The sequence below is a fragment of the Eutrema salsugineum genome, unplaced genomic scaffold (genome assembly GCF_000478725.1).
Source record: "Eutrema salsugineum unplaced genomic scaffold, Eutsalg1_0 scaffold_10, whole genome shotgun sequence".
Classification (NCBI taxonomy): Eukaryota; Viridiplantae; Streptophyta; class Magnoliopsida; order Brassicales; family Brassicaceae; genus Eutrema; species Eutrema salsugineum.
Genome location: NW_006256908.1, coordinates 8,186,324 through 8,207,412, shown reverse-complemented (window position 1 = coordinate 8,207,412; position 21,089 = coordinate 8,186,324). Strand labels below are relative to the sequence as shown.

General features: G+C 39.2%; 9 protein-coding genes across 14 annotated transcripts; 5 read left to right on the top strand and 4 right to left on the bottom strand.

Annotated features, from left to right (window-relative positions):
• Positions 1 to 22: 22 nt before the first annotated feature.
• On the bottom strand, positions 23 to 1,521 carry LOC18027098 (dolichyl-diphosphooligosaccharide--protein glycosyltransferase subunit DAD2). Its single transcript, XM_006410647.2, has 5 exons — positions 1,316 to 1,521; positions 1,144 to 1,191; positions 606 to 693; positions 445 to 488; positions 23 to 310 (listed from the first exon to the last, which is right to left on the bottom strand). Exons 1-5 carry the CDS (start codon positions 1,397 to 1,399, stop codon positions 227 to 229), a joined length of 348 nt encoding a protein of 115 aa, XP_006410710.1. The 5' UTR covers positions 1,400 to 1,521; the 3' UTR covers positions 23 to 226.
• A 178-nt stretch (positions 1,522 to 1,699) lies between these two features.
• LOC18027097 (probable inactive poly [ADP-ribose] polymerase SRO1) lies at positions 1,700 to 5,633 on the top strand. 4 transcript variants are annotated; one of them, XM_024161033.1, is made up of 7 exons: positions 1,700 to 1,850; positions 2,289 to 2,390; positions 3,009 to 4,197; positions 4,328 to 4,572; positions 4,847 to 4,893; positions 4,996 to 5,184; positions 5,257 to 5,633. In XM_024161033.1, the coding sequence occupies exons 3-7, from the start codon at positions 3,122 to 3,124 to the stop codon at positions 5,416 to 5,418; spliced, it is 1,719 nt and encodes a 572-aa protein (XP_024016801.1). In that variant the 5' UTR covers positions 1,700 to 1,850; positions 2,289 to 2,390; positions 3,009 to 3,121; the 3' UTR covers positions 5,419 to 5,633. The 4 variants fall into 4 exon arrangements, with proteins under 4 accessions (XP_024016801.1, XP_006410709.1, XP_024016800.1 ...); XM_006410646.2 differs by having other exon boundaries at positions 1,706 to 1,855; positions 4,999 to 5,184; XM_024161032.1 differs by having other exon boundaries at positions 1,706 to 1,855.
• A 128-nt stretch (positions 5,634 to 5,761) lies between these two features.
• LOC18027096 (probable inactive shikimate kinase like 2, chloroplastic) lies at positions 5,762 to 7,843 on the bottom strand. Of its 2 annotated transcripts, XM_006410645.2 has the most exons (8): positions 7,579 to 7,843; positions 7,108 to 7,298; positions 6,822 to 7,016; positions 6,690 to 6,751; positions 6,537 to 6,603; positions 6,337 to 6,455; positions 6,064 to 6,240; positions 5,762 to 5,981 (listed from the first exon to the last, which is right to left on the bottom strand). In XM_006410645.2, the coding sequence occupies exons 1-8, from the start codon at positions 7,834 to 7,836 to the stop codon at positions 5,872 to 5,874; spliced, it is 1,179 nt and encodes a 392-aa protein (XP_006410708.1). In that variant the 5' UTR covers positions 7,837 to 7,843; the 3' UTR covers positions 5,762 to 5,871. The 2 variants fall into 2 exon arrangements, with proteins under 2 accessions (XP_006410708.1, XP_024016803.1); XM_024161035.1 differs by having other exon boundaries at positions 6,064 to 6,455.
• A 799-nt stretch (positions 7,844 to 8,642) lies between these two features.
• LOC18027095 (probable plastid-lipid-associated protein 3, chloroplastic) lies at positions 8,643 to 10,389 on the top strand. Its single transcript, XM_006410644.2, has 3 exons — positions 8,643 to 9,375; positions 9,592 to 9,787; positions 9,950 to 10,389. Exons 1-3 carry the CDS (start codon positions 8,741 to 8,743, stop codon positions 10,259 to 10,261), a joined length of 1,143 nt encoding a protein of 380 aa, XP_006410707.1. The 5' UTR covers positions 8,643 to 8,740; the 3' UTR covers positions 10,262 to 10,389.
• A 92-nt stretch (positions 10,390 to 10,481) lies between these two features.
• LOC18027094 lies at positions 10,482 to 12,230 on the bottom strand. The gene is made up of 2 exons (XM_006410643.2): positions 11,926 to 12,230; positions 10,482 to 11,244 (listed from the first exon to the last, which is right to left on the bottom strand). Exons 1-2 carry the CDS (start codon positions 12,054 to 12,056, stop codon positions 10,791 to 10,793), a joined length of 585 nt encoding a protein of 194 aa, XP_006410706.1. The 5' UTR covers positions 12,057 to 12,230; the 3' UTR covers positions 10,482 to 10,790.
• Positions 12,231 to 12,815: 585 nt separating this feature from the next.
• LOC18027093 lies at positions 12,816 to 13,970 on the top strand. The gene is made up of 3 exons (XM_006410642.2): positions 12,816 to 13,217; positions 13,320 to 13,364; positions 13,488 to 13,970. The coding sequence occupies exons 1-3, from the start codon at positions 12,911 to 12,913 to the stop codon at positions 13,637 to 13,639; spliced, it is 504 nt and encodes a 167-aa protein (XP_006410705.1). The 5' UTR covers positions 12,816 to 12,910; the 3' UTR covers positions 13,640 to 13,970.
• A 2,389-nt stretch (positions 13,971 to 16,359) lies between these two features.
• Positions 16,360 to 16,944, top strand: LOC18027092 (dirigent protein 15). The gene has a single exon (XM_006410641.2). The coding sequence runs from the start codon at positions 16,360 to 16,362 to the stop codon at positions 16,942 to 16,944; it is 585 nt and encodes a 194-aa protein (XP_006410704.2).
• A 605-nt stretch (positions 16,945 to 17,549) lies between these two features.
• Positions 17,550 to 18,303, bottom strand: LOC18027091 (NDR1/HIN1-like protein 3). Its single transcript, XM_006410640.2, has one exon. The coding sequence runs from the start codon at positions 18,264 to 18,266 to the stop codon at positions 17,550 to 17,552; it is 717 nt and encodes a 238-aa protein (XP_006410703.1). The 5' UTR covers positions 18,267 to 18,303.
• Positions 18,304 to 18,481: 178 nt separating this feature from the next.
• On the top strand, positions 18,482 to 21,013 carry LOC18027090 (4-sulfomuconolactone hydrolase). 2 transcript variants are annotated; one of them, XM_024147911.1, is made up of 11 exons: positions 18,482 to 18,512; positions 18,704 to 18,843; positions 19,020 to 19,088; positions 19,226 to 19,305; positions 19,639 to 19,738; positions 19,811 to 19,864; positions 19,945 to 20,022; positions 20,125 to 20,222; positions 20,317 to 20,374; positions 20,467 to 20,588; positions 20,707 to 21,013. In XM_024147911.1, exons 1-11 carry the CDS (start codon positions 18,497 to 18,499, stop codon positions 20,861 to 20,863), a joined length of 972 nt encoding a protein of 323 aa, XP_024003679.1. In that variant the 5' UTR covers positions 18,482 to 18,496; the 3' UTR covers positions 20,864 to 21,013. The 2 variants fall into 2 exon arrangements, with proteins under 2 accessions (XP_024003679.1, XP_006410702.2); XM_006410639.2 differs by lacking the exon at positions 18,482 to 18,512 and having other exon boundaries at positions 18,621 to 18,843.
• Positions 21,014 to 21,089: the final 76 nt, after the last annotated feature.

Sequence of the window (21,089 nt, the reverse complement as noted above, 5' to 3'; positions counted from 1 at the left end):
TATCTTTATCTCACTGTTGGTATAGAACCTTAAGTGGCCGTGTGGTTGGCTCCATCACTTGATAAAGTCTCATTACAAAAAGAAAAAAAACGAACATCTATGCATTAGGACAAAAGTTGCTGCTCTGATAAAAATCTTAAATATCTGTACTACAGGTGTTTGATGTATGAAAGCACTGTAGTAATTGTTGAGAGCAAGTTTATGAGGAGGTAGTAAGTTGAGAGGATTATCCGAGAAAGTTTATGATCACCAGGTGCAGGACCAAGTTGCAGAGAACAAAATCAGCAAAAGCTCGCTCTGGTGCTAAATCCTGCAACATTTGAAAGGAAAACAAAGATCAGTCGAGCTAGAATTCCAGATATTGAGATTAGATCGGAGAAGCGTAATGATTATTGATGAGTTAAAGAAACTTTGATTTGTTTTGTCTGAATAAGAGAATGTTACCTTAAATTCCTTGTTTTCTTTGTTCACTTGAATCCGGAGGCAGACTAAGTACACGAGACAAAAAGATTACCATTTTGGTATCCAAACATTCATAAGCTAATCTTTTAGAACAGGTAGACAGGTAGAGAAACTTGTATGTTCAAAAAACACACACTACTTACCAGCAAGAACTGCTGTTCCGATACACGAGAGAACTCCTGAGAGAAATGAGTTGAATGGAAACGATCCCACGAGAGCCATGTAAGCAACCTGGTTAATGAAAATTATCAAGAGATTAAAACTAATTAACCAGATTCTTAAAGCAACTGAGAATTCAAATCTGTTTATCCAGAAAATTCTGTATAATTTACATAAGGATGCAAAAGATGTTTCATTTCTTGATATAGACAATGCAATGACTTGTGTCTTTAATTGTGAAAACTTGGAGCAAACATACAACAGCAAAGTGATGAACTCCAATTGCAGAAACAAGTATATCTAACTTTAGTGTCTTTCTAGTTGACTACTGTAGAGTTCATCATTAGCTACATTTTTGGATCAACATATGAATTCAATCAATCTCCGAGCCGAAAATATATACAATCCAAAGATTCGGGATTTCAATCAAATACTCGCAGGCCATTAACATCAAAACTCATATCCCCATACATAATGAATCGAGAAACATAGTTGAAGCAGGAAATGGAGATTAGAGTATACCTGGATCAGAGCTGTGAAGACCGCAAAACAAACATACAGGTCGATGAGCTGCCAAAAACGATTCCGATAAAGAATACGAATGTGATTCTCAGTTTCGAAACAAATTGAAAAATCCGATGATCCATAAATGTAAGGCAAGATCAAGCACAAAAAGAAAATGAGAATGGTGGACCTTGAGATTCGTTGGTGTAGCGGCATAAGCAGAACGAAGAGAATGGAAGAGATCCTGAGCATCCTTACTAGTCGATCTCGCCATTTCTTCCAAGAGCAACAACACTTTGTCGTCTTCCTTCTGCTTCTGCTTCTTCTTCGCTCCTCAATTTTTCTTCTCACGAGTATGCTTACTTTCGGTGAAACGACGTTGTTTCACGAGTAATTGTTGTAAATAACCGCCGCGTAGGTCAAACCGGCATAGTTGATGAAAAAAATAATAATTGATTTGATGGGCACAGAAGGTAGGTCACGGTCCAATTAGATTTGAGCTTTGACGTAAAGAAAAATAACAGCACGTGACTTTTTCTTTCCTGAAGGATTAGCCTTTTGTCCACGCAAATTCCAAAGCATCGCCGACTAATAGCTTCTTCGCCGGAGAAACTTATAAAAGTGTCTTGTCTTCTTCGATTCGTCGTCGCCGGCTTAGGGTTTTCCTTGCTCTACCATTCTTCTATGCAGAATACCCTTACCTTTGCGATCTATCTGAGTGAAGCGTAAGGTTAATTTTCTTTTTGTCTAAATTTGTCTTTTTTTTTTTTTTTAATCTTGTTGATCCTCGAGTTTATCTCTGAGACTGTGAATTGGTGTTACTTTTTAGTCAACGTTTCAAAATTTGCTTTCGATTATTCGTGTTATTCTGAGGTCAATTTTATGGTTTACTGTGTTATAAGCAAATTATGGTGCTACTGCTATGCATGATTTTCTACATGTCTAATATTTAAACCCCAAAGAAAAAAATGTGTACTATTGAAAAGTGTTTTGTTTAATCTTTTGCAATGATTCTTATCTAAGCTGCATAATCATGTGGTTTTTGTTATGATTGATGGATTCACCTAAATGCAAGAGAGCTGCTTATCTTGACAGCTTTTGGTCAAATATGTTGGGCCTGTTTCTGCCATTGAAAGTTGGAATTTTTTTGGCTTGCCTTGCAGGGACACGTTTGTAAGAACCGAAGAAAGACTGTGACGTTTCTTATCTGATTACTTTTATTTTTCTAAGAGAGAAGGCACCCAAGATGAAGACAATTCAGCCGGGTTAGTCTACTCATGGGTTTACAACTCTGTCTACTATGGATTAGTGATTGTTGTTTTTTTTTTGTTTCTGGAGGCGTGTTGGTATGTTTTGTGCTTCAGTCTGTTTTAAGATCTCGCCTGTTAAGTCACTGTCCTATTTTTGTTTTACCTGTTTTTCACCCTCGAGTAGTTTTTTTGTAACTTCTTTCCTTTCTTGTAATCTCTCTGGTTCATGGATATATGAGCCTGAGATTGTAAGGGGATTTTGCCTGTCGAAGCAAGGATCATCCATGTTTTACCCAATATTGAATACTGAGTCTGTTCTCCTCCTGAAATCCTCGTTTATAATACAAACACCTGTAAGACATTTGTATCGACAGTGTTGTTTCTGTTTAGCTTGATCTTTTTGCAGAAAAAACTTGAGAATCACTGTTCATATAGTTGATATTTGATGGTGCTTTAAGCAAAGTCTTTTGGTGATATGGGTTATTGCATTATTGCATGATGATGAGTCATTCTATTTTATACTTCTTTATTGAACTTTGAAATTATTTCCATGTGAACCCTCATTCTGATATTTATATACTTTATATAAGTTCACTTCAGTTTTCTGACACATTCCCCTTTTTTCTCTTGCAGGTTTTTTCGATGCTGTTTGTGATTTGCTGCCATCTTTAGGACTGCTAGAGATTTAGAAGTGTTAGTTGATTTTCTGTTCAAGGTTTTAGGTTTAGAGTTGTTAGTAGATAGAAATGGAAGCCAAAATCGTCAAGGTATTGGATAGTAGTTTTAAAGATGAACTTGGCAAAAAGAGAAAGCATCCTGCGTACTATACTTCATATGATTCTGGAAGGTCATGTGCAAAGCTGCAATGTGTGCTCTCACCAAATAGTTCAAGCGAAAAGCTTGAGAAAAAGAGAAAATTGGATGGTGGAAACAAAGTTAATGTTTCTGAGAATCACTCTGGGATGTCTTTGGTCAGATACTACTCTTATTTCAAGAAGACGGGAGTGCCAAAGCGTGTAATGTTCTATGATAACGATGAATGGGTTGATTTGCCTGAGCATATTATTTGTGCCATTAGGAATGATCTTGAAGCAAAGAAGGCTGCAGTTGAGGTAAACTGGTGCGATCGCCATTTTGTTCTGGATTTCTTACACATGCATCGACTAGACTTGGAAACGGGTGTCAAAACCCAGCTTGCATGGATTGACATTGCTGGAAAATGCTTTTTCCCCGAAGTTTATGACAGTGTGGGAAAGGAAGATCCGGAACAGCATGATCAATGTGAGATCAAGCTGCACCTTGAAATTGATGTCAATGGTGGGAAAACACCGAGCCTGAACTTGAAGGGGTTCAGTGACGAAATGGATGATATTCAAGTTGTTCAGCAATCTTCGAATGGGCAATACGGTGAGGCATCAGAGGATAGCTCCAGTCGTGAGCTTAATGATGATGCTGCCGAGAAATGGGACGAAACAGGAACTATATTCTCTAGTGTCAAGCCTGATGAGAAAGAACTTGAGATAGATGCTGTGAAAGAAATGTTTCTTTTAGGTACAGCCACTCTAGGACATGTAGAGTTGCTTGATGCGTATCGGTTGTCAAGTGACATCGCCAAAGGCCGTCAGTCTCTTTTCCAGAAACAAGCTGATATCACTAAGAACCAGCGAGGAGATGCGAACATTAGATATGCATGGGTTCCTGCGAAGAAGGAATTGTTATCTGCAGTTATGAAGCATGGACTTGGAGTGGGTGGAGCATTCATTAGAAAGTCCATGTATGGTGTTGGGGTTCACTTATCTGCTGCGAACTGCCCTTATTTCAGGTTTTTCTTTCTCCCTCAATCTTTGTTGCTCTCTCATTTAACCTGTTTCCTGCTAATTTTTCTTTTCCACGGTTTAATTCATTTTGTTTTATGTTTCTCTCTAAGCACACGTGAAAGATATTGTTTACAGTGCTACACATTGTGATGTTGATGAAAATGGTGTACGTTACATGGTTTTGTGCCGTGTAATAATGGGGAGTATGGAGCTTCTTCGTGGTGATAAAGGGCAATTCTTTACTAGTGGAGAAGAGTATGATAATGGAGTTGATAATGTCTCGAGTCCAAAGCATTATATTGTCTGGAACATGAATATGAACACTCACATTTACCCAGAATTTGTAGTTAGCTTCAAGTTGTCTATCCCCAATGCTGAAGGTGATTTCTCCCTATTCTCCACAAAAGTTAACGTACAAGTATAATATCCATCAAAATCAACTGATGACGCATTGAATGGGAGACAGCATTTTGCTGAAGATTCAGCTATTTTGGAACCTGAATTTTTCTTCTCTAATTTAGTAAAGGATTAGCATGTGTCAACCTCTGGGGGTCCAGTGAGACATTCATGGCTAATGCATATGGTTATATCGACCATTCGCATTTCTGTTTTCTGCAGTATCCGAAACTAGATGACATTATACTGTTTTTTCAGGGAACTCTGGGATCACTTTGGAAGGACGCCAAGGCGCTCTCTCACATGTGAGTTTTATTGGACCTGAAGAACTTTCTCGTTCTCGAGTGGTTAGTGTGTATCTTTGACTGGTACTAAAACAAAAATGCGGCTTGTTTGTTTGTTTTTAGCAGGGGCCTGGAAGGTTATCAGATAAAGGTTTAGTAAGATCTAAAGGGAACGAAAACAACAGTGCTGGTTCTAGCAGTAGGAGGCCTGGTTCTCATTGGATGCCTTTCCCTCTACTGTTCAATGCAATCTCAAGCAAAATTGCCCAGAAAGACATGGATTTGATCTCTGCTGATTACCAACAGCTTAGGGTATAGTAGTTGAATCTTTGCTTTTTGATCCATTTGTCATATCGTTTTACTGAATCTTATGTGATGTTTCAGGAGAAGAAGATCTCAAGACAAGAATTCTCGAAGAAGCTGCGGATGATTGTAGGAGACGATGATCTGCTGAGAACCACCATAACAGCTCTTCAACGCTTGCCACACTCTGCCATGAAAATGAAACCGACCACACAGGTGGCTTGTGAAGATGATGATGAATGATGACGACGAAAGAGCGAGGTTCTTCTCTTTTGTTTTTATTGGTTGGGTCTAGAAAAATGTGTCGACTTCTTTGTGCTGTCGTGAAACTTTATAATTAGATTAGGACAAACGGCGGTTTTAGGAACGTATTAGTATTGTTTTAGTTACTACTCTTTATGAAACTAATCTCCATTGTCGTCATATTTCTTCAATTGATCAACAGCTTTTTTATTTTATTTTTTAACTTTCTTTTGTAGTGGTGAGATATGAAGTAGGATTCATCAGCTCTAGCTTATTCGATAGTCAAAACTCTAACCATCGAATATTAAACTAGTTCTACAGAAAAATTGTTAACGACTTTGAAAATAATAACAGCATAATATTAATAAGAACTCTTGAAGAACAATGCAAGTGGCTAGTTTTATAATTTATAGGAGGGAGAGACAAGAGAGCAAAAGAGCATTTTGAGACTGTTTATGTAAACTGTGGATGAGCTCCAGTGTCAGACGACGGATCCCATCCCGGCGGTTTGATATTTGGCCAATCGCCACGGCAGCCCAACCTTATGTACAGACTCTTCTTACCTTCAAAATCATAAACCACCCATTTAATGATATGATCAGATAAATCACAAAAATCTACAACTTGTTTCTTCTGTCTTATTACCTGGAAGCCCCTTGTCTGAGATAATCAGTTGCTTGAGTGCACTCAATGACGCCTGAGCCACGCTCTTGGCATGCGTCGGGTCCCAACCTTGGAGTTTCACCACCACGTCTGCGTTAGAATACCCAATCTCCCTCTCTTGCTTGTTTCGCCTTGCTTCTTCTTTCGCTGATTCCTCATCTGCATTCACAAACAATCTTGGATGTATAAGCAATGACACTTTGGTTTCTTTTTGTTGATAAGGGTCACTTTTAAACGGATGCTGAGAGAATCGACCTGTAGCTTCAGTCTGTGATACCCAGACAGTAAATCCAGAGTAAAGATGTCTCCACTTATCAGCTCTCCCCGCAGCTCCATGTTTACCTCCCAAAGTTGAGACAACAGTACGGACATGACTGCAAAAACCATGTGAATTGTTATCCAACCTTGACTAGCAACTGAAAAGAGAGTGGAACACTAGAGATGACTATATTTACCTGCTCAAGCTTTCCAACACCGAACTCTCTGCTTCAGCTACAGAATCCGGCCCTTCTGCAAGTATCCCTAAAAAATGGAGAAAAACAAAAGGTTCCTGAGAAGCGAGAAAGGTTACTTGATAGAGATGATCAATGTTCCAAAACCAGACTCACAAGAATCGATTGTTTGCTTTGAAAAGCTCTCCAGCAATTCCTTTGAATCTAGAGGACTATACCTGCAGATCATAGCAATCATATAAGACTCTGAACAAGTTTTCACTATTAAACGAAAAGCATCATGCATACCCAAGGCCAACCGCTAGCTCACGAGAAACTTTTTGGTTAATCTCCGTTGAATCTCCCACAATGTAGATAGATGCCCCTTTAAGAAGCTGCATCATTCCAGCAGTCAAAGATTCCCAGGACTCAACAATGTCAGGCCACTTCAATTCCCCATCCACTTTTTTCAAGTTTACAACCAACTGATCTTCGTCTATATACCTGTTCTGGATTGGAAAAAACCAAAACTTCAGCTCTTAAAATGAAATGTCACAGCACAACAACTAGCCAAAACACAATTGAAAGATTCTACCATATAGTTTCGGAAGGCATAATTTTCTCAAAGAGCTGGTTAGTCTCTAGAAGCGTAATCAGCAACCCGTTCCGCTTCTCTTTGACCGCTAACGATGTTCCATCTGCGTCTACGGATATATCCTTTGGAGAAAGTGTCTCACCTTTCCTCAACCTCAATCTTAATTCCACCTCTTTGCCACCATCCGTGAACTGCATCATACACTCAAACAATGATTCAATTTTTTACTTCTCTGATTAGCTTTATAGAAATGTACAACAAGCAGCAACATGATCATAGATTCATAGTATATAGACCTTGAAAACCAGCATTTTATACGCATTATTACTACATAATTTTCCATGAGCATCCATTTCACTGATACTATTAGTGTAGCAGTGGAAATGTAAAACTAAAATGCGATCTGATTGATTCAGAAACCACTTGAATCTGGATTACAAAGAATCCGAGACGTGAATACTAAAAACTCACCTCGTAATCGAGAGTGCTAGTGGATATGGCGGAAAAGAAGTTACACGAGAAGCTATTGGACCGGTCGGCGGTAACATTCTGAGAGAATCGCCGGAATCCGCGGCGTCGGAGGCTATGAATTCCCCTGAGAACGCGAGGCGAGGAGCGAATCCGAGACGAAGAAGAGAGGGTAGCTTGACCATTGATAGGGTTTAGGGAAGGAGAGTAGAAGAAGACTGTAGCCAAACCAGAAGCAGTTGAAGAAGAAAAAGCAGCCATTGATGGAGTGATTTCAAACTCCTCTGACATATTACGCGGATAAGGGAAGGAGACAAATACCGACTGTTGTAATGGGCCTAAACCAGAAATTTTGGGTCCAATTTTAGGCCCAATTGTTTAGGTTCAGCTACGGATCAATTTCATCATTCTCATTCTACTTCTACTGTTCTACATAACACAGAATCTTTACAGGTAATGAATACATCTCCAACATGAAGTGTGTATATCTAACAGAATTCTAGTCATGGGTTAGTGCAACAACAGAACCTGTGTTTAAGAAAAAAAGACTAGATCTTATGTAACCAATTAAATGGCATTGTAAATAAGACATGTCTTCAGACATAATAATGTTGTGTTTATTATGTGTATGTAGTATGTACACGTCCATAGCTCTACAATTCCAATGAAAGATAAATTTACAAAGGAGTGGGACTAGAGCCCAATGTCTTCTACTTGGGTGATATAGGCATGAGTAAGCAAAGGTCACTTAAATAGATGGACACTATTTTATTAAAAAAGTATGCATGATGATTATATCTAAGTCACCATATCCTGGTGATGCAGGAAAAATTTGGTTTCGGAGACTCTTCTTGATACTTTCCAACAACTAAATCTCATAATTATGTCAAAATATCCATTTTTTTACATACTTCGGGATTTATTTGGGTTTCAGGCCCGGGCTCAAAGATATTCTAGTTTGAAGTGCAGTCAACGTCATGTGGGGCCAGTGAGGTTTTCATAAGCCCATCAGACACGCCGTTGTTTATATATATATATTTTTTAATATAGTTTTAAATTCCGTTTTTTCTGGGGTCATCTAAATTTCGTGTGATTTTTGATACTTTAGTAATCTTCTTTTCCATTTTTCTCGCAGAGCGAGAAGAGAAGAACACAGAGATTGGCCATGGCTACGCTCTTCACCACCGCTCGTCCTTCACTCCTCTTTATTTCCTCCAGCAAGACCTTCTCTCCTTCTATTTCCCTAAAACCTAATTCTCTCTCTTTCTCATTTGGTCATCGTCCCAGGCCTCTCCGGTGTTCTGAAATCCGATCTTCTCGGCCCTCGGAATCAGACTCCGAACCGGAAGGTGCGTCTTCAGTTACAGATGAATTGGGTGAGAAACTGAGAACTGTGATCGAACCAGAATCTCAGCCTCCGGGAACTGAGAAAGGACCCGAATCTCAGCCAGATACTGCGTCTGCGATTACGGACGAGTGGGGAGAGAAATCTGAACCCGCACCTGAGGACTCCGGGACCCGGTTTCCGGAATCGGATCCTCCAAGGAACGAGGACGAGTGGGAGGAAAGAAATGACGGAGAAGCTGAAGTCGACGCCGGAAACGGAAATGCGGTGCCCGACCCGACTTGGGAGCTGAAAAGGTGTTTGGCCGATACGGTTTACGGAACTGAATTAGGGTTCCGAGCTAACTCGGAAGTTCGGGCGGAGGTGTTGGAGCTCGTGAATCAATTGGAAGCTCTCAATCCTACTCCGGCTCCGGTAGAGAATCCGGAGCTTCTCGACGGCAACTGGGTTTTGCTGTAAGTCCTTGGTGAATCCTTTCTACTGTATATCCAATGATCTTGCTTCGATTTAGTAGAAACGTAGATTGTGGCTGAGAATCGGAACACTGTGATGACTTATGATCTTATCCTCATAAATTAATTATTTTTTGAGAATGAGACATTGTGAAAGCATAATAACCCATTATAATGTAACATTACTGTTGTTTATTGTGATCTTGGGTTATGAAACAGGTACACTGCTTTCTCCGAGTTGCTTCCTCTTCTAGCTGCGGGTTCGACACCTTTGTTGAAAGTGAAAAGTATAAGTCAGTCTATAGACACAAAGAATCTCTGTATAGACAACTCGACTACACTCTCCAGCCCATTTGCAGATTTCTCATTCAGTGCTTCTGCTTCATTTGAAGTTCGAAGCCCTTCCAGAATTGAGGTAACTGAAGATCATTGAAGCATTAACAGTTTGCGCTTTAGATTACGTTCCTTTTATCGACAAGACTACACTATGTCCAAAAAAGAGTTTCTTTGTAGAATGGTAGTAGCCATATTGGGTATCATCATCTGTTTTTTCACTATGTATTTTGGTGAATGTCAGGTTTCTTTCAAAGAAGGTACGCTAAGACCTCCAGAGATCAAATCAACAGTGGATCTCCCAGAGAGTGTGGGTGTCTTTGGGCAGCAGATTAGCCTTTCGTTTCTGAAGCAATCTTTGGACCCTTTACAAGATGTGGCAGCAAACATTTCACGCGCAATCTCTGGTCAGCCTCCTCTCAAGCTTCCGTTTCCGGGGAACCGTGGCAGCTCTTGGCTCCTGACCACTTATCTCGACAAGGATCTCAGGATTTCAAGAGGAGACGGTGGGCTTTTCGTGCTTGGTAGAGAAGGAAGCTCTCTGCTTGAGCTCTAAAATATATATTTGAGAAGGTATATATAGCAGGCTTCGTGTAAAAACCATAATCACTAGACACAACAACATAATAATGCTTAATGCAGATTACTGGAGGAGACTGTTAAATTCGACTTGCTTGTTTGTCACAAATTAAGGATAAGTTCAGTTCTGGTCCAAAGAAGTTTTGAGGAATGATAATGAAACAGCCAACCTTTGGGCCAGTCGGATCCAGTTTTCCAAAGCATAATCGAGAGTGACCATACCATAGATTGAAACACCCAGAATCCAGAATCTCTCACTGGACATTTCTGGTTGTGACTTGTAAGAACAACAAATAAACGTATTTATCAAGAAAGTAATATTTGTCGAAAATTTTTTTAGTACTCCGGGCGAATTTCCGATCATTCAACCAATTATTTAAAAACTCGAATAAAGAGATAAACAGTTTATTAAGTGTTTCCTTTAGAGTGTATTTGTCAGCTGTTGTTATGTCAGAAACAGATAGAATGTCGGAAAACAAGCGGACCATTGATGAATTTTGACGGCTTCATCTCTGCACCATCCACTCCAAAATGTCCTTCCTGATAACACCATTAAACCCGCCTCTAGCATAAATCGGTTTAATAAGGCTGAATTCACTGTAATTCCTGTACTGAGTGGTACTTCCAGTGGGTCTTGGCAGCTTTAACATCATCATCTTCGAGACAGTCGGTGATAACTTGGGACGGAGGTTCCTCAAGGACAAGAACAAGTGCTTACCGGCTTCAGTGTTCTGAGGAGTCTGCGTGTTGGCATGTGGTTTGAGACGGGTTGATTCTAATAGTCTCTTCGCCTTGGCTATGCTAGGCTCCGTATGTTTTGGTAGTAGAACTTGAGCCGATGGCTTCATCCGGTTGAGCCAGCGGAGAATCCAGTTTCCTACGTTCCGACCAATTTCCATGTCTCTCTGTTGTATGTTCTTGTGGACCCTAAGTGCCACATCAAATATTTGATGAGTCCTCCTGCATCAACAGAAGGCAATAGAGAGCACCAATCCTATTAGTCGACAATGGATATTTCGGATACACAACTCATTACTGGTTAAACAATATCATTATCTAATGACGCTATGACCTTAGCATCAAGAAATCTTTTCCCAGCAACAAGAACAAATCAAAATCCCATACCGGCACAATATAGGGCTTCAATCAATCCAGCAAACATCAGAGGTTCTATCTAATTATCTCTATGAATAAAATGCACAAGCTTTGGTGTCACACAATTCTTGAATCTCACATCGAATGGGTCAAGCAATGTATTACGAGATCTAAATCCCCACAGTAAATTGATCTCCTGGGAAAAATGAGCTAGTTTCAACAAACCCATATCACCAAAATCAGACTAAGCTACCTCTTAATTCTACTTTGTAAATCCGAACTCGCTGATTGCAATGCTTAAACCATTACAGGATTATATTGAAACAAGAATCGGAACAACAAAACTTCCATGGGAACAAAAGCACCATAAATAGCCAGAAAGAAACGTCCATTAGAGGCATTTATCAACTTAAAAACTGATATCGCACACCGATTGTAGCTCAAACGCACTATCAAACCAACATCAGAGGCAACCAAATCCCAAACCGAGAATCGCGAAATCCCAAAAAAAAACAAAAGATGACGAATCTTCGAAAGAAAATTTACCGATGGAGAAATTTCCGGACCCTTGGATGCTTAGTGCTAACTACGCGACGCTGGATCTTCAATGCGAGCCGGTAAGTCCGCCTCAGTCCCAGAAAGTACGCTGTTCCCAGAGTTAGCTCCCACAACACCATTGCTTCCTGAAATTATCTTCTTCCTCCTTGTTACCTTCTTCTTCCTCGGCGTATAAATTCTACAACATTCCTTCGAGAGCCGCCAGAAATTTTCAGTCTCCTTCCCCTCGCATTCACAGATCGTCTTTCTAGTTTATAGTACTGGGTTGTTTGATCTGCGATGCAATCCTCGCCGTCTATTTTACTTGTTTGACAAGAATATTGTATTGCTTTCAGGTCTTAATGGGCTGGGCTTTTGTAGCCATGAAAATAACCGAAGTTGTGTACTCTGGGTCAGATCACTCGATTTTATCCGTACCCGGCTTAAATCATCTAAAATTATCCAGTAGCGATAATCAAAATTATCTGTTGATTTGGATCACGATAAGCTAATCGAACGAATAAAATATTAGTCGGATAATTATCTTGAATATCCAAATTATCCGTTTGGGAATCATAATTTTCAAAGTTATCTAAATACTCTTTCAAAAATTTTGTTTGTGTCTCTGTTATAATGTCTCGGTTAAATATTTGTGGTGAGAATTAGTCTGCAACAAATTGTTATTCCCTCTAAAAACAGAAACAAGGTTCAGCAAACAGATTAATCCGTTCCGTCACCGTTCGATTTCTACACTCCAGTGGCCGAATTTTTTAATATAAATCTCACAGTAAATGAGCAGTAGATACGACAATTCTCGTTATTGGAAATAAATATAATCTCACAGTAATTATTTCCTATTTAATACGAAAATCATGCGTATATTTTTGTTTGTTGTGTGGTACTCACTCACCAATATTTATTTGATACGAATCATATATACCTTCACTAAGATTTCTCTCTCTAGCCCTCTCCTTCCTTTCTCTCTCTGTCGGCGATGCAGAGGCTTTCGCTTGACTCTTCAGCTTCGAAGCTCTATAGCTATGGAGGACGGAAGGACGATACCTATGATATCGATGACTTAAAGCGGAAAGAGTCAGCTTCATCTCCTCCTTCTTCGTCGTCTTCACCGGCAGATTACGACGATCACGAGCTCAAGGACTTTAAGCCGAGGCGGTTATCGCTGCAATCGCCTTTCGCGGCGACGCATCAGAAGCAAGAGAAACTCGTCCACTTCATTCCTGTTCTCACTCTTATCTGTTTTATCATTCTCTACCTCTCTTCTCACGCTCCGTCGCAATCAGGTTCGTTCTCCCATCGAAATCCGTTGATTTACTGGTTTCGATCTTCTATATGTTTATCGTTTTTTGATCCGTTTCGTTTCTTCGTTTTCAAAATTTTCTCAGATTTGGCTCAGTTTAACGGATTCATGCGTCCTTCAAAGCATCTAGGTACAATGCAGATTCGATTCAATCTCTGCTCATATTTGAATCCCAGTGAAATTCATTTCTGTTACGCATTGGCTAATCCACCATTTACAATCTGGATCTGAATTTCTGATTGAATGTTTTTAGATTCCGACGAAAATGGCGATATCTCTGGATTCATCAGGTCAGACACTTTAGCAATCCGTAGTAGCATAAGGAACCTGCAAGAAACGGAAAGCTACGCGACGAAATCACTTCCCCGTCGCCGAACATCTCACCGGAAAACCGCTGACTTCTAGCTTTTCTTCACATCGTCCTGCTCTAAATATTTATTCGTCGTGTAGATTCATTTGCATGTCGATTTGTTCATTCAAATTAAAAAAAAATAAAAAAAATCGCGCTTCTGTTATTATTAATGGATAGAAAGATAAATCGAAATATCGCAAATCGCCGGTAAAACAACAAAAGCGACCGGCGGTGGAATAACTGTCATGCTAGAGTGCGCTATATAAGTAAGGCGTAGGTTAAAGTTGACTGAAGTGGATTAGGTTAGAGTGCGCCTAAGGGTAGTTATGCTATCCAGCTGGAATTTTGGACCGTTACAGAGCCTCGTGCTCCGGTTTAAGATTCCAGCTGGGATAAGTCGTCGTCGTTAGTATAAGCAAAAAAATTAGTAGAAGTTTAGTGCGACCAATCTCCTCTACTCAATTATATTATTTTTTCTTCTTATAGCATCTATGTATTCCATTATCTAATCAGCTACATAACTTGTTAACCACCTTTATTTCAGATATTACCTTTTTAATGAAACATACAGTAGTATGATATTAAATTCTATATATCTCAAATGATTATCCAAAATCTAAACTAATCCGAAATAAATGAGGGAACCTTGCTGAACTAATAAGTAAGATCAAAGAGGAATCGCTTTTTCCAGATTTTTTAAGATATTTGGTTACAATTGTTGCACAAAGTAACAAGCTGTTACAATAATCGGTTCAATGTATATCCAAATTCGAACAAATTATTGTTGAACTAAAGTCCAAATAAAGTGAAGGAGTCGAGCCTAAAACCTAATGCCAAGTTATAATAATTTGTCCCGGCTTCGACGTATCAACGTTATCATAAAAAAAGAAAGAAGAAGAGGCATTTGGTGAGAGAAGTGATGCCACGCGGTCCGTCATAATGACGACTGTCACTTTAGCCCACCATCATCACCGTGGTCCGTGACGCTTTCCCTGTATACGTGGCAAATTATCATTGGGTCATTTGGTTAGTTACCTTTAGCTTTTTTTTTAATCTTGGTGACACAGTTTCCTCTTATTATTTGTTGTTCTTCTTAAGTGGACTTATATTTATGACTTAAACGCTAAGTTTGCAAATAGTGTCTACCTTGTCATAGGATTCGATTCCATTAGAGATATATTTAAGTCATAATCTGTACTTATTTTGTTTAGATGCAAATGATGTTGACGTTTACTTTGACTAATTTATAGGAGATTGGTTGTACACTTGTACTGGAGTATGTCTCAGCTACCAATTGCGTTATAGTTCACATGATGAGAGACGTATTCAACTTATGGTTTGGAAAGTCTAAGATATTTTTCAAATACATTGTGTCCAATTTACTGACAATGTTTTAACTTTTTAGTGAATATAACAAGTACAACTCCCGATTTTTGAATTTGACGGAAAGAAAAAAATGAAAAGCAAGGCAGTGCCGCATGCTTGAAAGACACTAAGACAATAAAGACTGTTTGAAACGTCTAAAGCCAAAATTGAAGTAAGCAATTAAAGCAAACAGAAAAGTAAGTGGACGTTATAAGAGAAATCTAAAGCGAGGGAAAAGAGCTAAGGAATCAACGGAATACATGACATATGTATGTGCGCAAAACAACATATTAACATAAGCAACAGAAAAAACTCTGATACACTAACTGAGGATGAAATCTTGCTTTGCATACTTTGACTTAATGATTTTTGTCTTGTTTTTTGAAGGATTTTTTAAAATGCAAGAGCTGTAACTTGGAAACTAACACAGATCATAACACATCGATTTTCTCAACACAAAAATATATTACTAACAAATCTGTTTTGTAACTTACAAGTATACAGACCCTAATTTAAATCAAACTCAAGACATTCCTTGATTTGTTATTCTAACTTCACTTTGTTTTTGAATATATACGTGATTTAAGAGTCTCTCACCCAAATCTCTTAGCACTCTAGCTCACAATTTCTTACAAAATAATCGTTTATCCTTTGCTAAAAATTCTCTCAGTTGTGTTAAGAACCTTACAAAGTCCTAACATGCTTATTTATACATAATAGGACTTGCGACTAACCATAGCCGAGACTCCGCTTGTTGATTTCTCCAACTCTTCAAATGAATCTTCTATTTTCTTATCTTCTCCTAAAGTAAATGAAACATCACATATTTTCCGAAATAGTCTCAAGGTACTCCAAACTCTTTATCCAAGTCACCTTCTGAAAAATGCGATTTTTCTTGTCTAATAGAGCAAACACTAAGACCTTAATTGAGTCAGTCAAAATCAAATCTGTTTATCAAAGCGCTTCTCCGCTCAAAACATCTCTTTTCAACTGAAGAACAAAAGAAGATCATTTCATTTTTTTTTGACGATCATTTCATTCTATTTTTGCTAAAATAATGAAGGAGATTCCAAAAAAAGTTGAAAGAAATCCGTATATGTTTTTTCAGTCGATTAAAAAACGCAGCAGAAAAAGCTCAAACTAAATGCTATAAGCATAGAAAAACTTCTCGTAATGTATTTAACCAGAATCTTGAAATATTCAGCACGTCCTACAGCTCCAGCTCAACTTTAGACTTACTTCCACGTGTGTAGATTGTTACGCAAGTTTTCTCCGTGTCATCACTCAAACTGCTACACGTGCTGCTATATCTTTGTTTACAGCTTTTTTTTTTTTAGTGTTGCTTATGTTATGGTAAATCCCATTTTGCTTGGAAATTTTTAGTATCAGCCAAAAAAAAAAGATGATGATGAAAAGCGGGATAATAACATTATGCTTGGCGCTATGTTTAACCGTGGCCGTTACGGCGAGTAGCGATTCCAACAACTACTACTACGGGAAGACCAAGCCGGCTAATCTAAAGGAGGAGAAAGTGACACGCGTCTGCTTCTTCCTCCACGATATCCTGAGTGGGCAAAACCCTAGCGCCGTCAGAATCGCACACGCCAATCTCACCGGCAGCGAAGATTCGCCGGTGGGGTTCGGAAGCCTATTCGCGATTGACGATCCGCTCACCGTCGGGCCGGAGAAAGATTCGAAGGAGATCGGGAACGGTCGTGGGATGTACGTCTCCGGGAGCAAAAATATGGACAAATTCATGATCGTGATGTACGTCGATTTGGCGTTCACGACGGGAAAGTTTAACGGAAGCTCGATTAGCGTCTTCTCGAGGAATCCGGTGGCGGAAGAGCCCGGAGGGAGAGAGGTCTCGATAGTCGGCGGCCGAGGGAAATTCAGGATGGCGAGAGGTTTCATCAAAATCAAAACGCACCAGATCGACATGAAGACCGGCGATGCTGTACTCCGATATGACGCAACTGTTTACCATTATTAACGACGCAATGCATGCACAATGTTCGAATAATCAAATAATAATAAGGATTTTACTATTTGCTCAGTTTCAAATTCACTTTCGTTTTCGTATTGATCTGCATGCATAATAATATTATGAGCCAAAAAAATACGTAACTCCTTTTCGCTGAAAAATATCATAATTATGTTTTGGAGAGAAATTAACAAAACCATGTTTTGGTAGGAAATTAGTAAAACTACGTCGGATTGTTGTCATATCGTTTTATCTTTTCACGGTTAAAATCACGTAACGCTACCAACTTGCTTAGCAATTTGAGACCATTGTATTGTAATCTCCAGTATTCAGATTAGAGCGAGTTATTATTTGAATTACTGTTGACTTCTGAAGTTTAGTTGAGTTACGATTTTGGATGGCCACAAGTAACCCAAGAAAAGCTATATAGATTGTTAGTTAACCATATAGAATTTGATATTTGAATCAACTAAAACTAACGAATTTCAGAAGATAATAAATGTAGGTTCTCTATACCACATAGAGTCTAAAAAGAAGAAAAAAACACCACAAAATCTATGAAAACCTGAAAAGAAAAAGAAAAACAAGTAAAACAAAAAAAATCTGATTAGTCTTCAAAGGTCAACGTGACATTTGGTAGGATGAAACTGGAACCCTCCGGTAGAATTAGCGGAAGTCAACGGAACCTTGAGATGACACTTAACCTTAGGCCTAAAGGCCCATGAGTTCAAAAACCCAAACTTGAACCTAATCTTAAACCTCAGCTTCACGTCGATCCTGTAAATCCCCGACTTCTGATCCTCCCTGAGATCCTCCCGGCCACCGGCGCCTAACAAAACCAGCCTCTGTCCGTTAAACTCTGTTCCTATCTCCGTCGTGTTCTTATGTCCCTGGTAAAACGACAACATATTCACGGCGGCGAAACGCTGGTCACCGTAGTAACCACTCGCCTCTAACTGATCGTAGTGGATCCCGAGACGTCGGTTCGGGTTACGTATAGAGAAATTCAACGAGAGGTTGTAATGGAGGTTATTGCTTTGAGGGTCGAGATCGAACCGCGTTAGATTTGCGTCCGCGACTTGGAATTTCACGACGTTGGGTCGGAGTATAAACCAGAGGATTAAAGCGACGATTCCGAGGAAAACGGCTACGCCGATGAGGATGTTGCAGATGATGCTCAAGAGGCAACCTCCGCAGCAAGCGAGGCAATTGAAGCAGCAACGACAGATTCCGCAACCTACATCGGCGCCGCGTCGGCCGTAGGTTTTTGCCGGAGTATTGATCGGAAGCCCGTAATGGGCACCGTTTAGGTTGTATTTTCTGCCGGCCATGTGTTCGACAGAATGTCCCAGAGAAAATCTAAGAGAGAGAGGTAGATTGTTTTAGCTGGATCAACAAAGCAAAGCACTTAATTATGTGAAGAAGTAGAATCGATGGTATATATAGACGTATGTACAAACAATGTTTCTTGATTTTATAGAAATTCGAGTTAATCCTTGTTCGTTTAGGAAAAACTTATGGAAGAGATTAGAGGCGGTTAATACGTGGTTTTGATATTATCATGCAAGCACCAAAAAGTAATAATCTTTCTCTTTTTTTTTATTGGTCATACAATTTTATTTCATTATATTTTATAATTTTAATATTTTTAAAAATATGTGTTAATCATATTGACCGATATTCCTCGTGGATATGGCTGTGAGTATGAGATTAACGAGTCTTTTAGCGTTTCCCAGTCATCCTTTAACGTCTTCCTTACGCCTGCTAGGAAGCAAATCGAATAGTACCGAGATAACATCCTCCGGGACGGTGAAAATGGCGGCTATTGTTGGGTCTGACCCTGAAACGATGTCGTCTAGGTCCAGAGTAATCGATTCTCATCTCCACATCTGGGCTTCTCCTCAAGAGGTCAAAGTTCTTACTCTTTGTTAACTCGAATCTCCGATTGTGGAAAATTCGGATTTACTAGTAAGCAAATATCATATGGAATCCACTGAAGATGAAGATACTCATTGGAACTAACACTGATAATGACTAATCTGTTGTGTAAGTGATCTAATGGATCCTCGATTTGTAATTTTCAGGCCGCGACTTATCCTTATTTTCCGGGCCAGGAACCTACTTTGACTGGTGATGTCGATTTCTTGCTCAAGGTTTAAGTTGCGATTTGGCATTTAACTCAAAGTCTATCATGGGTTTTGGCAAAAGTTGGAAACTTTTCTCTTCTTTGATGCTATTTTGCATCATTCCTCTGTTGACTGTTTTGTTGTTGGTTGTCCTCTTAACTTAGAACATGGAAGAGGCAAGAGTAGATGGAGCTCTCATTGTGCAGCCCATCAATCACAAGTTTGATCATTCTTTAGTAACAAGGTCCCTTCCCTTAACTGAAGATATAGTTGTTCTTTCACAACTTAAGAATGACAAGTTAGCTCTTTTCGAACATTGGATGGAAATGAAATAACATACGCTAAATTAAACAATATGCTTCTCTCATATCGTTTTAGTTTAGGAGTATCTGTCGCACTGCCTTTTTTTGTGTGACTATGGGTTGCATTATTTATTGGGGCCTAGGTTGGTCTTGGTTCTGTGTCAAGATTCAAAGTTTTTGACTGATTCTCCAATAAGGCAGACCTTAGATTGCATGCCATGTCAGTGATTTAATTCAAGCTTATATTCAACATGATTTTAGTTTCGTATTGACAGTGTTCTGAAGAAATTCCCATCGAAATTTGTCGGCTGTTGCCTTGCAAATCCTGCAGAAGATGGCAGTGGGATTAAGGAGCTTGAGAATCTTGTTCTAGAGGTCTTTCCATTAGCTCTTTCTAAAATATCATATATGGATAACATTTCTCTGAGTTTTAATTTGTTATTGTAGAGTAATTATCGTGCTGTTCGGTTCAATCCTTATTTGTGGCCGTCAGGTCAGAAGGTACCAGTATAAATGATTCAATGACCTTGGATAAAGTCTCTACCGTACGGTTTTGATCGTCATTGATTTTCACAACACAGATGACAAATGCTGTTGGCAAAGCCATGTTCTCTAAAGCAGGGGATCTAGGTGTGCCTGTTGGCTTCATGTGCATGAAGGTCTGGTAGTAATTTGACCTTTGTGTGCTCCAAAATTGTGTGGTTTAGGTTAGGAGTTTAGGTGGAGGTCTTTATTTTAAAATTATTGTTTACTTTATTCAGGGTCTGCATCTTCACCTTGCTGAAATTGAGGAACTGTGCACGGAATTTCCAAAGACAACTGTTTTACTAGATCACGCTGGATTCTGCAAAGTACCAGAGTGAGATATTCTTTGCTATTCTTAGAAATAATCTAGTCCCCTGCAATTTCCTAAAGAACATATTACTAATATTCATGTTTTCATCATACTGCAGAAATGGTGAGGCAAAGCTTGCTTATACTCAACTTATGAAGCTCTCTAGATTCCCACAGGTGAAAAAAGGAAAAATGCTACTTGTAGATTTCAAATTATCACTAGCTCACATATCATGCGAGTCTGAGGGAAGAATATTCAAAACAAGCAGGTATATGTGAAATTCAGTGCTCTATTCAGGCTATCAAGAACCGGTTTCCCGTATCAGGATCTATCGCCTCTCCTATCTAAAGTTGTGTCCAATTTCGGAGCAAATCGTGTCATGTGGGGCAGGTAAACTTACTTATTTTACCTTGCTTTCCCAACCGAAACACCCAAAAAATAAAAAACTTTTATATGAACGAACAATGCATGACCTTATCTGGATTGGCTATGTCTCCGTCTGCTGCAGTGACTTCCCATTTGTTGTTCTCGAATGTGGATACAAAGAAGCCAAAGAAGCTGTGACCATTATTGCAAAACAAGCATCCTTGTCGAGTTCTGAGATGGACTGGATTCTGGGAAAGACAGTGATGCAGCTTTTCCCTGGACAATGGGTTCTTCCTTGAGAGGCTTGTCAGAAGTAGTAGGTTGCATGAGAATGAGAGAATCAAGCAAACAATGGAGTCATCTCATTAAAGACACACTACTCTTACCTTTGTATTACCAAGCTACACTAAATGTTGACCAATTTAGTAAATCAACAAAATTCTTCAGTGTTCAAAGTCTGAAACTTGCTTGCTGATTTCAAAATGCTTCACTTTGAAATTATGGAGGGCCTGGAAGCTGTCTATG

Excerpts from the sequence above, each read along its gene's own strand:
- LOC18027096 (XM_024161035.1), bottom strand. The coding sequence starts at position 7,836 with ATGGCTGCTTTTTCTTCTTCAACTGCTTCTGGTTTGGCTACAGTCTTC. Across the intron at positions 7,299-7,578 it reads CTAGCACTCTCGATTACGAG|TTCACGGATGGTGGCAAAGA; the intron begins GTGAGTTTTTAG and ends TGTATGATGCAG. Across the intron at positions 7,017-7,107 it reads ATGCCTTCCGAAACTATATG|GTATATAGACGAAGATCAGT; the intron begins GTAGAATCTTTC and ends AATCCAGAACAG.
- LOC18027093 (XM_006410642.2), top strand. The coding sequence starts at position 12,911 with ATGCAGAGGCTTTCGCTTGACTCTTCAGCTTCGAAGCTCTATAGCTAT. Across the intron at positions 13,218-13,319 it reads TCACGCTCCGTCGCAATCAG|ATTTGGCTCAGTTTAACGGA; the intron begins GTTCGTTCTCCC and ends AAATTTTCTCAG. Across the intron at positions 13,365-13,487 it reads GCGTCCTTCAAAGCATCTAG|ATTCCGACGAAAATGGCGAT; the intron begins GTACAATGCAGA and ends GAATGTTTTTAG.
- LOC18027092 (XM_006410641.2), top strand. The coding sequence starts at position 16,360 with ATGAAAAGCGGGATAATAACATTATGCTTGGCGCTATGTTTAACCGTG.
- LOC18027097 (XM_024161033.1), top strand. The coding sequence starts at position 3,122 with ATGGAAGCCAAAATCGTCAAGGTATTGGATAGTAGTTTTAAAGATGAA. Across the intron at positions 4,894-4,995 it reads GCCAAGGCGCTCTCTCACAT|CAGGGGCCTGGAAGGTTATC; the intron begins GTGAGTTTTATT and ends GTTTGTTTTTAG. Across the intron at positions 5,185-5,256 it reads CTGATTACCAACAGCTTAGG|GAGAAGAAGATCTCAAGACA; the intron begins GTATAGTAGTTG and ends GTGATGTTTCAG.
- LOC18027091 (XM_006410640.2), bottom strand. The coding sequence starts at position 18,266 with ATGGCCGGCAGAAAATACAACCTAAACGGTGCCCATTACGGGCTTCCG.
- LOC18027090 (XM_006410639.2), top strand. The coding sequence starts at position 18,628 with ATGGCTGTGAGTATGAGATTAACGAGTCTTTTAGCGTTTCCCAGTCAT. Across the intron at positions 19,306-19,638 it reads GATCATTCTTTAGTAACAAG|TGTTCTGAAGAAATTCCCAT; the intron begins GTCCCTTCCCTT and ends TCGTATTGACAG. Across the intron at positions 20,375-20,466 it reads AGCTCTCTAGATTCCCACAG|GTATATGTGAAATTCAGTGC; the intron begins GTGAAAAAAGGA and ends CAAAACAAGCAG.
- LOC18027094 (XM_006410643.2), bottom strand. The coding sequence starts at position 12,056 with ATGGTGTTGTGGGAGCTAACTCTGGGAACAGCGTACTTTCTGGGACTG. Across the intron at positions 11,245-11,925 it reads GTCCGGAAATTTCTCCATCG|GAGGACTCATCAAATATTTG; the intron begins GTAAATTTTCTT and ends CTGTTGATGCAG.
- LOC18027095 (XM_006410644.2), top strand. The coding sequence starts at position 8,741 with ATGGCTACGCTCTTCACCACCGCTCGTCCTTCACTCCTCTTTATTTCC. Across the intron at positions 9,376-9,591 it reads GACGGCAACTGGGTTTTGCT|GTACACTGCTTTCTCCGAGT; the intron begins GTAAGTCCTTGG and ends GTTATGAAACAG. Across the intron at positions 9,788-9,949 it reads GAAGCCCTTCCAGAATTGAG|GTTTCTTTCAAAGAAGGTAC; the intron begins GTAACTGAAGAT and ends GGTGAATGTCAG.
- LOC18027098 (XM_006410647.2), bottom strand. The coding sequence starts at position 1,399 with ATGGCGAGATCGACTAGTAAGGATGCTCAGGATCTCTTCCATTCTCTT. Across the intron at positions 1,192-1,315 it reads CTACACCAACGAATCTCAAG|CTCATCGACCTGTATGTTTG; the intron begins GTCCACCATTCT and ends CGTTTTTGGCAG. Across the intron at positions 311-444 it reads AAGAAAACAAGGAATTTAAG|GATTTAGCACCAGAGCGAGC; the intron begins GTAACATTCTCT and ends CAAATGTTGCAG.